Source organism: Zonotrichia albicollis, chromosome 7, assembly GCF_047830755.1.
Source record: "Zonotrichia albicollis isolate bZonAlb1 chromosome 7, bZonAlb1.hap1, whole genome shotgun sequence".
NCBI classification, from domain to species: domain Eukaryota; kingdom Metazoa; phylum Chordata; class Aves; order Passeriformes; family Passerellidae; genus Zonotrichia; species Zonotrichia albicollis.
This window is the reverse complement of record NC_133825.1, coordinates 35,417,779-35,433,285: the sequence shown is the minus strand read 5'-3', so window position 1 is coordinate 35,433,285 and position 15,507 is coordinate 35,417,779. Positions and strand designations below refer to the sequence as shown.

At 37.0% G+C, this 15,507-nt stretch overlaps 1 protein-coding gene across 1 annotated transcript in view; it reads left to right on the top strand.

Moving 5' to 3' along the window:
* The window catches only part of BTAF1 (B-TFIID TATA-box binding protein associated factor 1), a 41,938-nt gene that overhangs the window by 13,992 nt on the left and 12,439 nt on the right, over positions 1-15,507 (top strand). The window contains exons 5-21 of the mRNA XM_005481204.4: positions 874-1,037; positions 1,329-1,465; positions 2,115-2,226; positions 3,512-3,580; positions 5,926-6,015; positions 7,152-7,247; positions 7,486-7,662; positions 8,188-8,328; positions 8,452-8,576; positions 9,764-9,884; positions 9,961-10,065; positions 10,285-10,434; positions 11,021-11,163; positions 11,330-11,504; positions 11,979-12,182; positions 13,086-13,512; positions 14,511-14,701. Coding sequence (XP_005481261.2) covers positions 874-1,037; positions 1,329-1,465; positions 2,115-2,226; positions 3,512-3,580; positions 5,926-6,015; positions 7,152-7,247; positions 7,486-7,662; positions 8,188-8,328; positions 8,452-8,576; positions 9,764-9,884; positions 9,961-10,065; positions 10,285-10,434; positions 11,021-11,163; positions 11,330-11,504; positions 11,979-12,182; positions 13,086-13,512; positions 14,511-14,701 — 2,627 coding nt within the window. The remainder of the gene's footprint in view (positions 1-873; positions 1,038-1,328; positions 1,466-2,114; positions 2,227-3,511; positions 3,581-5,925; positions 6,016-7,151; positions 7,248-7,485; positions 7,663-8,187; positions 8,329-8,451; positions 8,577-9,763; positions 9,885-9,960; positions 10,066-10,284; positions 10,435-11,020; positions 11,164-11,329; positions 11,505-11,978; positions 12,183-13,085; positions 13,513-14,510; positions 14,702-15,507) is intronic.

Here is a 15,507-nt window from a genome sequence, read left to right as displayed (position 1 = left end):
CCTTGAAGTTTATGTGAAAATAAATAAGAAATACAATATAAAAAAATAAGAAAATGAAACAAAAATCCTTAGTTGCTGCTTTTTTTATTCATGAGAAAATGTACAGTCTGCTTTCTCTTCTGTGTTCTGTGGCAACTTCCCTTTTCAAGTAAGTAGACAACATAAATGGACATAATGTAACTTAATCCTTAGAATTAGCAGTCTTTGATAATTATTCCTGAGATGATGTTAGAAAGCAAAAATATTTTTTAAAGAATGGAAGTTGCTTGTCTTTGCTTGTCAGTTAAATGCAGTTTAACAAACTTACTGGTATACACAATATTAACTACTAGTTACTACTCAACCTGGTGTACACCCCAGAATTGTATCAATATTGGTCATCTACTTAAAAGTTTGTGCTGGTAATTGAAAAAAAAATCCCACCACAACACCAACAAACCAAAACAACAACTCCTTCTGACTGGTTTCTGTACTGTGCATGTGAAGTGAAGTCTGACAGCCCTACCAGCTGCAGGTTTTGGGTTGCTTGGAGGTTTTATTCTACTTGGGTGCTAAAATCTCATATTTCTAATGCAATTGTCGGTGCTTCCGAAGCCTAGGTGTTCTATAGTTATTGTTGAAACATCAGACATTCTTGAGGTGGCATTTGTTGATTTCCAAAATGAACCTTGCTCAATCACAGTTGAAGTACTTGTGTAGTTACAGTAGCAGAGGAGGTCTTCCTGGTATCAGTGTGATTTGTCTTAGCAGATTATATTAGCCAAGTGCAATTTAATCCTGTAAATTTTGGCTTTGTTATGTACATTGAGCAAGTCATCAGTAAAATATCCAGTTGGAAATCTGACACATCTTCTTTTCCAATCCCTTTTTAAGGTGAAATTGATCCTAAAGAGAGGATAGCACGACAGAGGAAACTGCTGCAAAAGAAACTTGGCTTAGATATGGGTGCTGCAATTGGAATGAATACTGAGGATCTGTTCAATGATGAAGATTTGGACTATTCTCCTTCTCCAGTTTTACTAGTAAACAAACAACCTGTAGGTAAAACCTTGGGCTATTTGACTGCAAGAAATAATACAGTGGGTTTGCTTTATTTGAGCTTCTGTGGTTACAGTATTTCTGTTTTAAGTAAGATGATTGGCATCTAATGTGATGTGCTTTGGCTTCCTCAGTTTTTACATCCCATAGTTGCTTGTTAGTATTATTTCATGTCAAACTGCTGAAATGTTTGAAATGGAGGGTTGGGGAAGTTGAGAGCGTTGTGGGTTTGAGAATTTTTCAGGACTTCCATCATAAGAAGAATTGACAATGAATGACTTTTCTTTCAGACTCTTCAGGCTGCTGAGTTAATTGACTCAGAATTTCGAGCTGGTATGAGCAATAGACAAAAGAATAAAGCCAAAAGAATGGCTAAGCTATTTGCAAAGCAAAGATCCAGAGATGCAGTGGAAGCTAATGAGAAGAGGTATAATAGTGAACTGGTTTCCTTTTATTTCTGTTAAGCTGGGATTGTGATTTGATTTATCTGTTGAGAAACTTCTACAGTCTTTGCATCTTAAATCTCTTATGTGCTAATTGTGCTGATGGTGGAAAGTTTGCATGCAGTGCTTGTTCCCAGGAGAGCTTTGTTGAGGACCCAGCTTCAGAGGCATCTTGACATAATGGGATGCTACAGCTGAAATGTGTGGTTATTAAATATGGCTTGAGAATAATGCATGAAAACAGGGGATTTTAAGAAAATGAACAACTGAAAATTTAGGATACAGTTTTCTGATGTGTGATGTGTTCTTCACTGTAGTTTATAGTGGCACATTATTGTATCTACTGTGTTCATAATGAATGATGAACAAAATTCTTGATCTTATTTAGGAATTGCTGGGTTTCTTGGATAAATCTGAGACAGATTGTGAATTTGGGACAGCGTTCTACTGTCTCCTCACTGCATTTTTTGGTTTTACATATAAACTCAGCTAACTTGCATATTTCACAGTGCTAAGCCTCTTTGTTTTGTGTTCTTGCCATACTTTATTGTATCTGAAGACATCAGTTGTAGATGTAATTACTTGCCTTAAAGCATACCTTGAGTTCATAAACATGTACTTGCTCCTTCTCAGCAATGATAGCACTGATGGGGAGCCAGAAGAAAAAAGAAGAAAAGTTGCAAATGTTGTCATCAACCAGCCTGCCACAGACTCAAAAACAGTGGTAGAAAATGCTCAGGAAGAGGTATGATGTATTGTTCTGCTGTTAGCAGGAGAGATCATTCAGTTTTTCAGCAAAGTAATTTGAAACAAAATTCCTTCATGTGCCCAATTTGTTTAGTCCATTTAGCGTTCAGGCAAGTGGAATGAAGAATGTCATGGCCAGCTTACTTTTAACATAATGAAGCAAGTGAGCTTCTAACTGTTACAGCATTGAGGAAGAAAACACATTTAATCCTTTGGTAGCAGTTTGTGACCCAAATTAACACGAGTAGGTGGCTACAGGTGTCAGACCTGGGTATTAAACTGGAAAACTGTGCTAAACACTTACATGGTAGGATTACAGTGAGCCACAAATAATTTGATCTAAATGCTTATTTAATCTTTATTTAATCTTTGCTGTACTCTAATTAGGCTTAATTTAGAATTAGATTCTATCTTTAATAGTTGAAGATTAAAACAATTACCTTAGTCTTGGAAAAAACTTTTTATTGGTTTCAACAGACTGAAAAGCTAAAAATTAAGAAATGCTAAACCAGAATATAAATGATGCATAGAAGTTTATTTGAGAAGACTATCTAGAGAAGTCTGTATCCTACAAAAATAGCTTTCCAGACATAGTTCAGTAATTAAAATTTTATTTGCATAAAAAATGGTTGGAAAATTAATCTGAAGTATTAATAACTACAGGCTGAATAGCTGCTGGTTTTTAAATGTCTTCCAGTTGCTCTGTGTATGTGATGATGTGAACTTACTAATGGTAGTAAAAATTCCTTTCCACAGCCATGTCGGTTTCCTTGTAGAAAATTTTGAGATAGTGCATATCCTTTGGTTTTCAAAAGGTAGAACGTGTTTGGAAAAGGGTGCTGTTTATTGCTGAATTCATTGACCCAATTTCATTCATGTAGTGTGTTTGCAAACTGAGACTTACCTGTTATGCTCTTTGAAGGCAAACTTCATAAATTTAAAGGATCACTGGATAGAATAAGAAACTCTGCTTAATTTTCTTCTTTAGCATGGTTTCTAAAGGAAAGGTGAATTCCAGAGCATCAAAATTAATTCCCATAGAGAAGAGGTTACACTGTTAACAGAAACTTCATAAACTTCTTAAGAGATCCAGTACTAATCAGTGAAGTTTCTGAGCTGCGGAGGAAGATTGTTTTTTCAGTTCTGTCCAGTAGTGAAAAAAAGTACTTATGCTTTTGGAGTTTTTTGTATGCCATTGAAGTATGCACAGGCAACAATATAAGAAGTGTTTGTTCATGATTCTTCTCTTTTTCGATCTCATACTTCATTTTTTATGGATTTAGGCAAATGAATGGCCTCTGGAAAGCTTTTGTGAAGAGGTGTGCAATGATCTCTTTAACCCTTCTTGGGAGGTAAGACACTTGGACAATTTAAGGTGGAGCTAATGGTTTCTTAAAAAGGGCTTCAACAGAAATGCAGATGTTGTATGTGTAGAACTTGAGAGAATTTTGCCAGATATCAAAATTTAAATCATTTATGCATACAGATTACATAGCCAAGACAAATTTGCTTCTAGCAAACTGAAGTGTTTTTTAGACTCATTTAAAGGGGAATGGAAAATGTGTAATGTATACTTGTGGAGAGTGAGAAAGATATGAAAAGTAATCATTATATAAGTGAGAACTATGGGAGTGTTGAAATTCAAGCAAAATAAAATCACATCAATCTATAGTTAAAAGACAAAGCAATTAAACTTGGGTTCATAAAGACTTTAAGGAATATTATATGAGTCTGTTGCTGGCAACAGTGGTATGTTTGTCTAATGCTATGCTAGTAGCAAAGGAAGGAGAATCAATCCTTTAATAACTACAAAAGCTATATGTTTGCTTGCTTAGACAATTTATTTTCAAGATTCAAAATGGTTCTACTCACCTTTTTATTCAGTCCTTATACAATTGTCCACAAACTTTGGTAGAAATTTCAGATAAATCATGAAGTAGCTGATAATGATCTAACATCTTGTGCAGAAGGTGGACATAACTGTTGTCAACTAACTTCATTTTCTTGAGTTGATCTTGTGAAGGGTTAAATATTAACAGCAACTCTAACATGCTTATGTGTATCTGTAGCACAGTCTCGGTGATGTCAGTATGGGCAGAGCCAGCTTGCTCTCAAACTTGGAAACAGAGATAGATCATATGCAGCCAGAACAATTATTTTGGTCCCAGAAAAAGAATCATTATATTTGTGTGGCACATCACTGCACCTGAGCTAAAAAGCCTCACCTTATTTGAAAGCAGGCTGTTTGCAGTTGAAGGCCAGGTCTACTTGTCTTCTGGTATGTAGATGTTCTCATAGCTTTCTTAGTACATTTGATATAAGGCACATGTATCCTAATAGGGGAGGTAGATCAATACAGAATCATTATTTCAGTGTGTTCTGGGTGAAAAACAGACTAACCTGCCTCAAAATGTATGTTTAAAGTGGCTCTTTGGCATCTTGCAATGTCTAGAGGTCACCTGGGTGACTACTTCAGGCTGCTTGCCACGCTCACAGGTAGCTGAAGTCAGGCAGGATGAATCCTACTACTGCTATTGCCTTTATACATCTGTGTCTTGCTGGTTTGTATTTGCAGAAGCTGAGACATCAGCTATCAAAGTCTCCTTCTTTTGACTTTTAAAACCTAGCCCATGATCTGTCTTGGATTTATGAACAATTAGGATTTTAAGACTGGACTCTGGTTTTTTATTGGCTTGCTTATAGCTTTAACCAGCAGGCACTGAGCTGTACATAGGGGTCATATATGTTTGCATTTCATGTAAGATGTTCTGGTGAAGGGAGGAGCTACCAAGTACTCAGTTCTAGTTGTTACTGCCATGAAATGTAATGCAACCATTTTCTGCTAGCAACAAGCATGTATCTCAGCTGTTCTTAAAAAAAAGTGTTAATTCTCTTCTAACTTATGTAATGGCCTCTCAATGAGAGCCCAGTTCAAAACTCTGCTTTTTCAGCTTTGCATATCTCTTGAGTCCAGTTAGGTATCAGAAATCCCAGAAACGGGTGTGTCTTTAGCACATATTTCTACTGGTCTTTTCTTACTTCCAGAACTCTTCCTAGTGTGTTCAACTGTTCAAGTTTGGTGAGAGCATGCAAGTGCCTATAATTTGCTTTCCCATATTGCTTGTTCACTTATTTCTAAAATCCAGTCAAGCAAGGCAGGTTTGTAAGTTATGCAGAATAGTAATTCCCAGAAATTTGTTTTGCAGACTCCAGAATACTCAGTGAGGATCCAAACTCTGTTTAAGCGATACAGAGAGTGATAGAAAATATTAAACATGAAGTGCTTGAAATTATAATACTATGTATTTGCTTTAGCTTATAAACTTAATAAAAACAGTAATATCTTCAAACTTCTCTTTGACAACTAGTGCCACTATGGCACTAGTTGTCAAAAGTAAATAAATGTTGGCTATGTTGCTGTAGATGTCATAATGTGTTAGAAAATAGAAGCAGTTCTTAATTGCTTCTGTTCATAAGCTGGCAAATACCTGGGGTAAAGAAGGTTGATTTTTGGACAGGTGAATATTTTAATAGATGGTTTGATCTTAAAATTCCCACACGTCTAAGTAGTGCTAGTTCTGCAGCTCTTGAAACATCTCTGTTAAGAATACAGTAGTATTATTTCAATTTTCCAGCATGGGTTTTGTCTTCTGTCCCCTAATATTTTATTTATTGACTTTTTGCTTCACTTTCTTAGGTTCGACATGGTGCAGGTACCGGACTGAGAGAGATACTTAAAGCTCATGGTAAAAGTGGTGGTAAAATGGGAGACAGCTCTTTAGAGGAGGTAAGTTTCCAGTCATGTAGACTTAATATTTTACTTAAATGAAGCTTAGAAAAGAGACTTCTTAAATTACTTTGCAATAGGTGTGTGATATGGGGGAATAATATAAAGACTTCTCTGTTCAGAATCATCTGTATGACATCACTGTGTACACTGACAAAACATTGTTTGTTTTTAAAAGGCTTATGCAGAACCCAGTACTACTGTATAATTAGCCATTAATATGTTGATTGTGTATAAGGTTATTAAACATTACCTTCCATATTAGAATATACTGTTTTCAAATCCTGGTAAGACTGTACTGAAACAAAATTGACAAGTTAATTGTGTTGCTCTGGTAGTGTCTCAGACCATTTAACTCTACTTGCTTAAATAGTAAGAGGACTCTATTAACCGGCTCTCTTTATTGTGAGAAAAAGAATTAAATTGGCCTTCTTAAAAGGACAATTTTTTAAAAATATCCTGACAATAATAGCTTGTTTACTAGTAGTGGATTTCGTCCAGATTCCTACTGACTCCCTTGCTGTAGAAGCAGCTGGAAGAGCTTGTGGCTTAGAGAGTTGAAGAATGAGATCTAAATCAGTGTAATTCAGCATACTTTGTAAATAGTGAAAGCAAAAACTTCTCCCTCCTTGCTTCCCTGTAGAGTAGTATTTGTTCCATGGCGATGGCTGGGTGGGTAATAATAACACAATCTGCAATAATAAAATACTTTAAACCATTTCTTAACTATTTATGGAAAGTGTGTGTACTCCAGCTAGCTTCAAAACCTGCTGTGTATGCCCTCCTCACTGGCAGAGCATGAGACATTCAGAAGTCTCTGACTTAGGTCAGCGTAATGTAGCAGCAACCAAAACTTCAGTGTGGTGTCACCGTTATTCTTACACTGACTCCAGAACACAGCACTGTACCAGCTACTGAGAAAAAACCCAACTCTGTCCCAGCTGAAAGCAGGACACTAGCCTTTGATAAAAGTACTGTTTTTAGAGAAGAAAACATCCAGGTTATGATGTTTATAATAATTGAGTCAATGTGAGCATTAGTTGTCATGTCTTTTACAGATTTTAGCTAAAGTAAGTGTATCAGAAATGCTTTATGGATAAGTGCAGTCAAGGTGTTAAACTTTTCTCTTCTTACAGATGATTCAGCAGCATCAGGAGTGGCTAGAAGACTTGGTTATTAGACTTCTTTGTGTGTTTGCACTAGACAGATTTGGAGACTTTGTTTCAGATGAAGTAAGTTTAAGTTACCTTTGCATGAACAGGTAGATCAGCAGGCTTCTGCAGGAGATAACACTGCAGCAGCTTAGCTGTGCCTTGTGTAGTGCTGCTGTATGTGCCTGTTAGAACTGCTCAGAGATGCTTATTAAAAGGTAGCTGATACATGAACTTCACCTTGTGTAGCAGTTTGGTCATCTCTCTTAAAGTCAAATTTCATGCAGAAGTATCTGTTTTATCGTTTACTTTTTCCTAGGTGGTGGCACCAGTGCGTGAGACTTGTGCTCAGACTTTGGGAGTAGTATTGAAACACATGAACGAAACTGGTGTTCATAAAACTGTGGATGTTCTCCTGAAGCTGCTTACACAGGAGCAGTGGGAAGTGAGACATGGTGGTCTCCTAGGAATAAAGTATGCTTTGGCAGTACGTCAGGTAATAACCCTCATGACAAATTGTAGAGAGCTTGGGATCAAAAATCTCTGCTCAAAGTAGAGGATGTGGATGAACAGTAGCTAGGTGTGATAAAGCAAGATTGCTTGCAGTGCAGTCATGTGGGTTGAGATGTGTGACTGCACTTCTATATCCATGCTGCAAGTATATAGTGCAAGCTGTGCTTGCAGAAAACATTAGAAATAGAGATATGCCTGCCTGGTCTTGGTGGTATTCTCATATGTGAGGTAACAGAGCAGAGTCTTGCAAGAAGGTGAGACTGTCTGTGGTATTATTCTGTAGACACTGAGCTTTGTTTATACCAAAACTGAGCTGATAAACAGTTCATTACATGTATAACCTATGTTTGATTTCATGAATGGTAACTTAAAATACTTAGATTACGCTGTTGGACCTGTATCATCCCTTTGAAACAGTCAGGTTCATTCACACACACAGAATGCATCTTAGTTGATTGTATCGTTATAAGCTTTTTTGGTTTAAAAATGCTTTTGATCTTTTTGGCAGGACATGATCAACAGTTTATTGCCTAAAGTGTTGCCTGCAATAATTGAAGGTCTGCAAGATCTGGATGATGATGTCCGAGCTGTTGCTGCAGCATCTTTAGTGCCAGTAGTGGAAAGCCTGGTCCAACTTCAGTCTCAGAAGGTGACTGAACTGTTTTAAGTTCACTTTTGGTTTAAGTAAAGAAAACAATAGTTAGAGGCAGCACTGCTTTTGTTGTTTTGCCTTTTTTTTTAAATGATAAACCTTCTCTGCTTATTTGTGTAGGTGCCTTTTATTCTTAATACCTTGTGGGATGCACTTCTGGAGTTGGATGACTTGACAGCTTCCACAAACAGTATCATGATCCTTCTTTCATCCCTTCTGACTTACCCTCAGGTCCGCAAATGCAGGTAACTTTTCAGTTATTTTTTCTTCATTATTACAGGTCTGAGTGTCCACTTACTGTCAAATTGGAGTTACCAGTTTCTTTCAAATCATGTACCAAGGAGATGATTAATGTAACTCAGTATTTTATTTCTACTCTGGTTTTTCCATGAAGTGCAGGCTATGACAGTGCTTCTATTTTGATGACATTAGTGAAATGCAACAAAGGAATTAAGAAGTGTACTAGACATGGTTTATATGTGGCTTTTCCCCCCCTTCTGTCTCTGTCCATTTATCTTGGTTGTTTTAGTAAATGATATTTGCTTCACTCACATGGTGGTCCTGCCCACAAACATCTTGTTTTTTAACAAGGAACAGACAAAACTCCAGATGAGACCAAACTGTTTATTACAACATTCATGAGCCTGTAGAACTTTACTATTGGAACAGTTCTGAAATAAGCTACAAACATAAATTCACATCAGTAGTACAACCAGTAATTCTGTGTCTGGTTGATGATGCTGCCTAGTTGCTATCTCTTTGGGACTCTTAACATACTAAGATGCAGTTCCTTTAGTTTGTCCATTTTTCATAGTACACATGGTAAACTCACAGTATCTGCACTTAAGGTAGATACTTATACACATTTGGTTTTTCTCATCCTATATGGTTAGCACTGCTGAAGCTGATGGTTGCCCAAATCTAAAATAAGGAATTAAGTTTTGTTACTAATGTAGTCTTCAATTCAGCATGTACTACTTGAATCAGCTGGTATGCCAGTTGCATCAGTTGATATGCCAGTTCTTGCAAAAAAAGATGCAAGCTTGTTTTAAATTATTGGTAAAGTCATAACTGCCCAACAGCAACTTCAGAACAGAAACAGCTCCTCCTTTTTTCTAAACAGTTGAACAAAGCCTCAAGTATAATCTGGGGAAAAAACACGGTAAAAATACATGCTTAAATTGACTAGTTCTCTATACCAGTTTTACAAACCCAAATCAGTATTTTCCTGAAAAAAGGATACCAACTGGAACTATTTTAAGTGTGTAAGCTGTAGTAATTTAATCCTTCACTTAAAATCCCCAAGTATGTTAAATACTTTCTTTTCTTAAAGAAAGTATTTTCTTCTTTTGGATAAAATGAGAATAAACAAAATGAACTTAGCTCTGTGTGTATGTTTTTATCCCTGACACTGCCTCTCCCTCTCCTGTAGTATTCAGCAATCCCTGACAGTTTTGGTCCCACGTGTGTGGCCATTCTTGCACCACACAATATCTTCTGTGCGAAAAGCAGCACTGGAAACATTATTCACACTGTTGTCTACCCAAGACCAGGTAAGAATTAGAGTTATTAATGTCTTACTGTGATGCATATTGGAGTATACTTGGTCATATGATTTCCTTGTTTCAGAGTTCTTCAACATGGCTGACTCCAATTCTGCAAGACATGTTGAGGCACATATTTCAGTTTTGTATCTTAGAAAGCAACCAAGAAATTCTGGATCTTATTCACAAGGTATTTGCAAGATTTCTCCTGGATATAGTGCTTGTGTATCCCACTCTTTCAAATCCTCTGTACTTTTTGTGCAGATGAAGAATAGTGTGCTAATGTTAAATACTTCAATGCTTTACTGTAGAGTGGATGAGAGAGTTCCTGCAGTTTCTCAGCATGTGTATGATGTTATGTAGACCATGTACAAATTTGTCATTATTTCTATTGTGATTCTTTCCCAAGGTGTGGCTGGAATTGTTAAACAAGGCATCTGTACAGTATGTTGTTGCAGCTGCTTGTCCATGGATGGGAGCCTGGCTCTGCTTAATGATGCAGCCATCTCATTTGCCCATTGACTTAAACATGTTGCTAGAAGTAAAAACCAGGTCCAAAGTAAGTGAAATGTGGTCTCACTGACTGTTCTGAGGAAAGTAGGAAATTGCTTAGCTGTATATAAAACATGTTCTAAGGGTGTTAGAGGGGAGTGGTGGTGCCTTTCTATAGTTCTAAATGTAAAGTGTCTTACAAGTCTCAGTTCTGTAGAGCAGAAGGTTTCTTGTCAGGTTATCCATGAAGAATTCAGTCTGTGTAGTGGTCTCTGTGTAGATACTCAAGAAGTCCTTATTTGCATGGCTCTAGAGCCATCTGTTTGCAGGACTGAGTTAAATCCAGAAACATTGTGTTGTTTCTGAAAAGATGCTGAGAGAGGTTTCCTTTTTCCTCTGTGTGTTTATCAGCTGTATGTCAAGTATTAGCCTTAATATTATAGTGAAGGAATGTAGCACACATTTAACTGGACTACAGAATGATAACTACAGAGATGATTTCCAGGTGTTGACTGCTTTAAGAAATCTGTTACCCAAGAAGTGTTCTGTCTTAGTCCAACTTTTTCATGGTGTGGTGATTATTTGTACTGTTATGGAATATAAATTTATCTTTTCATTACAAACACCCTTTCAGCCTTTCCTGTATTCCACAGGAAAAAGCAGGTGCTAAACTGCGTCAAGGTCAAGCCCAGAACAAGGAAGTGATCCAGGAATACATTGCTGGGGCAGACAGCATTGCAGAAGATCCAGCAACCAGGGACTACGTTGTCATGCGTGCTCGGATGATGGCAGCAAAGTCAGTTTACTGGAAATATGAAAAAAATACTTAAAAGCAATGTATTTTTTTCATAAAATATAGTGGTTTTGTTAAAATCTAATTATCATTTTTGCATCTTCATGTTGAATCATTGATTGCAGAGTAATTATGACATTGAAGTGACTGTTTTTTTTCATCTTGTCAGGTTGCTGGGAGCACTTTGTTGCTGCATTTGTGACCCAGGTGTAAATACTGTTACCCAAGAAATAAAGCCAGCTGAATCATTAGCTCAGCTACTGCTCTTCCACTTGAATTCTAAATCTGCCTTGCAGAGGATTAGTGTTGCGTTAGTAATCTGTGAGTGGGCAGCCTTGCAAAAGGTAGGATGTTTCTGCAGCAAAAATATATTTTACTTACTATCTCAATCCCCTGCTTGTTGTGTGGTACTAGGCTTGAAATAAGATTTCAGTAGGTAAGCTAAAATGGTGTTTATACATCTAAATACCAAAGTCTTGATCGTTAGACAGTGGAGGAATACAGGACTCAGTAGATAAATGCCAGCTGTCAGAACTATGAATCAGTAAATATGCTCACATTTTTTCTACAAATAAATCTATTCTCAAGATGCCTTTATCTAAGGTCAGTGATTCCTTTTAAGATGACTGTCTTTTATCTGCTCACTATCATTTCTAGTGGCAGACTTTTTGTTCCTAATCCTTTATCTTTAATATTCTGGTTTATGAATGTTAATGGTCCCTCTGGAAACTGGATTTTTGTAGCTAGATTGAGCTGCCCAAGACTGAACAAAGAAACTGTGATTATTCAGAAATGCAAATTGTGTTTTTCTGTTACAGGAGTGTACAACTGTGGCTATTTGTGTTCAGCCTCGTTTACTTGGGGTCCTTTCTGAACATCTCTATTACGATGAAATTGCTGTTCCTTTTACGCGGATGCAAAACGAATGTAAACAACTCATCTCATTGCTAGCTGAGTCTCACATTGACATTGGAAACAGAGTGAACTGCAGTGTATTTACAATAGATCAAGCTAATGAGCTGGTAAGTAGAGGCATGCCTGCCTTTCCTCCCAATCTGTTCTTGTCTTGAAAAACACCTTCAGCATAATTATTACATAGACAGTAACTTGCAGAAATAATGTGGTGACCTTTGCATATCTCATGAAAAAAAATGTGTCAAGATTCTTACTGTTTCCCCTGAGGTGTGTTTACAGTCTGACAAAAATGGAGTGCAATGCAAGGTACATACTTAATGGGAGAATAAAAGTGAGTGTTTTGATCCCAGGTGTAGATTTACTATTGAAATCTACACACAAGTAAACAAAGCAGGCTTCAAAACCATTGTCAGACGACTTGTAAATAGACTATGTAAAATCTAGACTTCCCCCCACCTTGCCTCTGACCTTTTAATCTGCTTTTAATCTTTTTCCAGTGAAAGATTTAGGCAACAATAGTCAACCACTTATGAGTGGGGAAGGATATGGAAGGTTCTGCAACTACTTTGCTGTGCTTTTTTCTTGGATTTTTATCCCAGTCTCTTTCCTCAAAAGAAAGTCAGCTGAGAAGCAATTTGTTCATGTACAGGACCTTGCACATCCTTTCTGGATTGTTGTAGTCACATTCTACTTTGCTAATCTGTCACATGCTTAAATATTTCCAGAATATCTGGGTAGAACCAGCATGGGATATGGGACAATCTAAATTTGCAGGAGTACATATGCTGTTCTTGTAGCTTTGGGAATCCAGACTTTAAATGTCTATGATGTACATGATTTTCTCTTTGATCTGCAGTTCAGGATTCCCAGAAGTACAGGAGCATTTCCTGTTATTTACTGGGAAATTAAGATAGTGATATGTGGTCAAGTGACTCATGTTGTGCCATGAGGATATCCTGTTTTACAGTCAATGAAGCAGATTTGTAATTCCTTCTTTTCTTTTCTCTTAGGTTACTTCTGTTTTCAATGAGGTGACATCATCCTTTACTTTGAATCCTAAAGTTCTGCAACAGTTGGACAGTAAAAGGCAACAAGTCCAAATGACTGTTACAGAAACAAATCAGGAATGGCAGGTGTTGCATCTGCGAGTCCATACCTTTGCTGCATGTGCAGTTGTGAACTTGCAGCAACTCCCAGAAAAACTAAATCCTGTTATAAAACCCTTAATGGAAGCTATCAAAAAAGAAGAGAATACACTTATACAAAACTATGTGGCTTCATGTATAGCCAAGTTACTCCAGCAGTGTACAACCAGGTCTCCTTGTCCCAACTCAAAGATTATAAAAAATCTTTGCAATTCCCTGTGTGTGGATCCGCATCTGACCCCACTGGCAGCATGTCCTGCACAGCCTCAGAGTAGCCATGAAAACTCAAAAGGTAGGACATCTAAGTCTAAGATTACCAGGATTCTTTATATGTTTGTGCTTATTTCTGAGCTGATGAAATGAATATTTGAATGAGGCTTCTTTTCACTGATTTTTAAAATGCCAGCATTTGAGTATTTATTAATAATTATTTCATTTAGATATTTTAAACTGTGTGCAATTAATGTGCATTGTTTTATATCTATATAGATGTATAAAATACTTTAATTCCAATTTCCAGGTATGGACTCTTGTTTGGTTAATATCTAGTTCTGATGTTAATGAGTAAAAATGGAAATTAAAGCCTGTCAAAAATGTATGGCTTGTGTTACATTCCATGGGCTAATCATAAGATGAAAAGATGAGGACAGTGTTCAAAATTAATAAAATAATCCCATGCATGCAATGGTCATGTATTTTTTTAAATGGCTGTCCATTATTGAAAATGTATGGATTGAATGAACCCAGATTAACCCAATTAAGATCTTAATACTCTCAAACATTCTAACCTTCTTTAAGATTTGACCATTGTACATTTTACTCTTTCTTAATGAATGTGTCCTCCTTTATCTCAGAGTAGAATAACATTCACATCTGATTGAAAATGAAGCTCTCTAGTATAAATGGAAACACTAACAAATGCAGACGTACTGATGGCATCTTTTATTGTACCATGACAGAAGTATTAAACTGTTTTAAAGGACACAGAACATAAATTGGTTGGAACTTGAGAACATAATGTGTTCACAGGTAACATACATGTTACCTGTGCCTGAATTCTTCCTGAATTATAATTTCTGGCAGTTTGCACACTTAACTTCTCATCCAGAGTCTGTAATGTGGTCCTAGCACAGTAGCTGTTTGTACTGAAGCTCCATCGTCCTCAAGAGTGGAAAAAATTAGGGGTTTTTTAAAGCACAATCAGCAGATGACTTGTAGGTAGCTCTCACTTCCCCCTATGTGTTAAACTACAGCTTAAAGTGTTGTCAGCTGTTCTCCCTTTTCTTTTAGGGCCCAACTCTGATAAGGATGGGATGCAGCACACAGTTACTAAGCACAGGGGAATAATTACACTGTACAGACATCAGAAAGCTGCTTTTGCCATCACAAGTCGGCGAGGTCCTGCACCAAAAGCTCCAAAAGCCCCTATTGCCGATCTCCCCCCAGGCAGCAGTGGAAGCATTCCTACAGAACTTGATGAGGTACATTCCAAAAGCTGGAATTTGCAACTTCACATCCACCCCTCCTTTCCATTACTTTGAGTTCACTGCAGTTGATACCTTTGTAGTAGGGATGGCAGGGGTTTTGCATCACAGAACAGGAAGTTTTGTGATGCAAGCAGCTTATGTTTGATGTTTTAAATGTTTGTCATTAAGAACATTAATAACTCCTGAAATGTTGTATTTACTATAGAATATGAATATCAATATGAGTTCATGGAGATGGATTTCCACAATGGGTGGAACAAGCACAAGATGACACGAACTGTGTCCTGCCCATGTTAGTGTTGGTCCATCTCAATGCATGGTGGATGCTCCTGAAGCATTAAAACCAGCAGTTGAATTATGATTGTGTAAAACAGCATGTCTGTGTGACTTCCATACTTGGTGTCCTAAACTCTTCCCTTTTATTAATTTCAAACTTCAGCATGTTTTAATGAGGTTCTAGGCAGGATTGTGAACTCCTAAACAGTGTTGTGGATTTTATTATTAATGTTTTTTATTAATTCTGCTTGCCAGAGAGAGCAAGAGAGAGGGATAAATAAAAAATGAAGTATTTTAAGTTTTCTAGTAAGTACTGTTCTTGGTATCACTGTATTGGCCATATCTGAGGTTCTGGAACCAGAACCAGTTGGAAACATTTGTTGAAATGGACTGGTACCAGCAAAGGCCAAATCTCAAATTTATAGACTCTAAATAATTGGCTGTGAAAGAATTTTTCTTTTTTACACCTGTATAAAGAATAAAGGAATTAACTCAGGAAAAAATTGGTTGGTGAATGTGTTGTG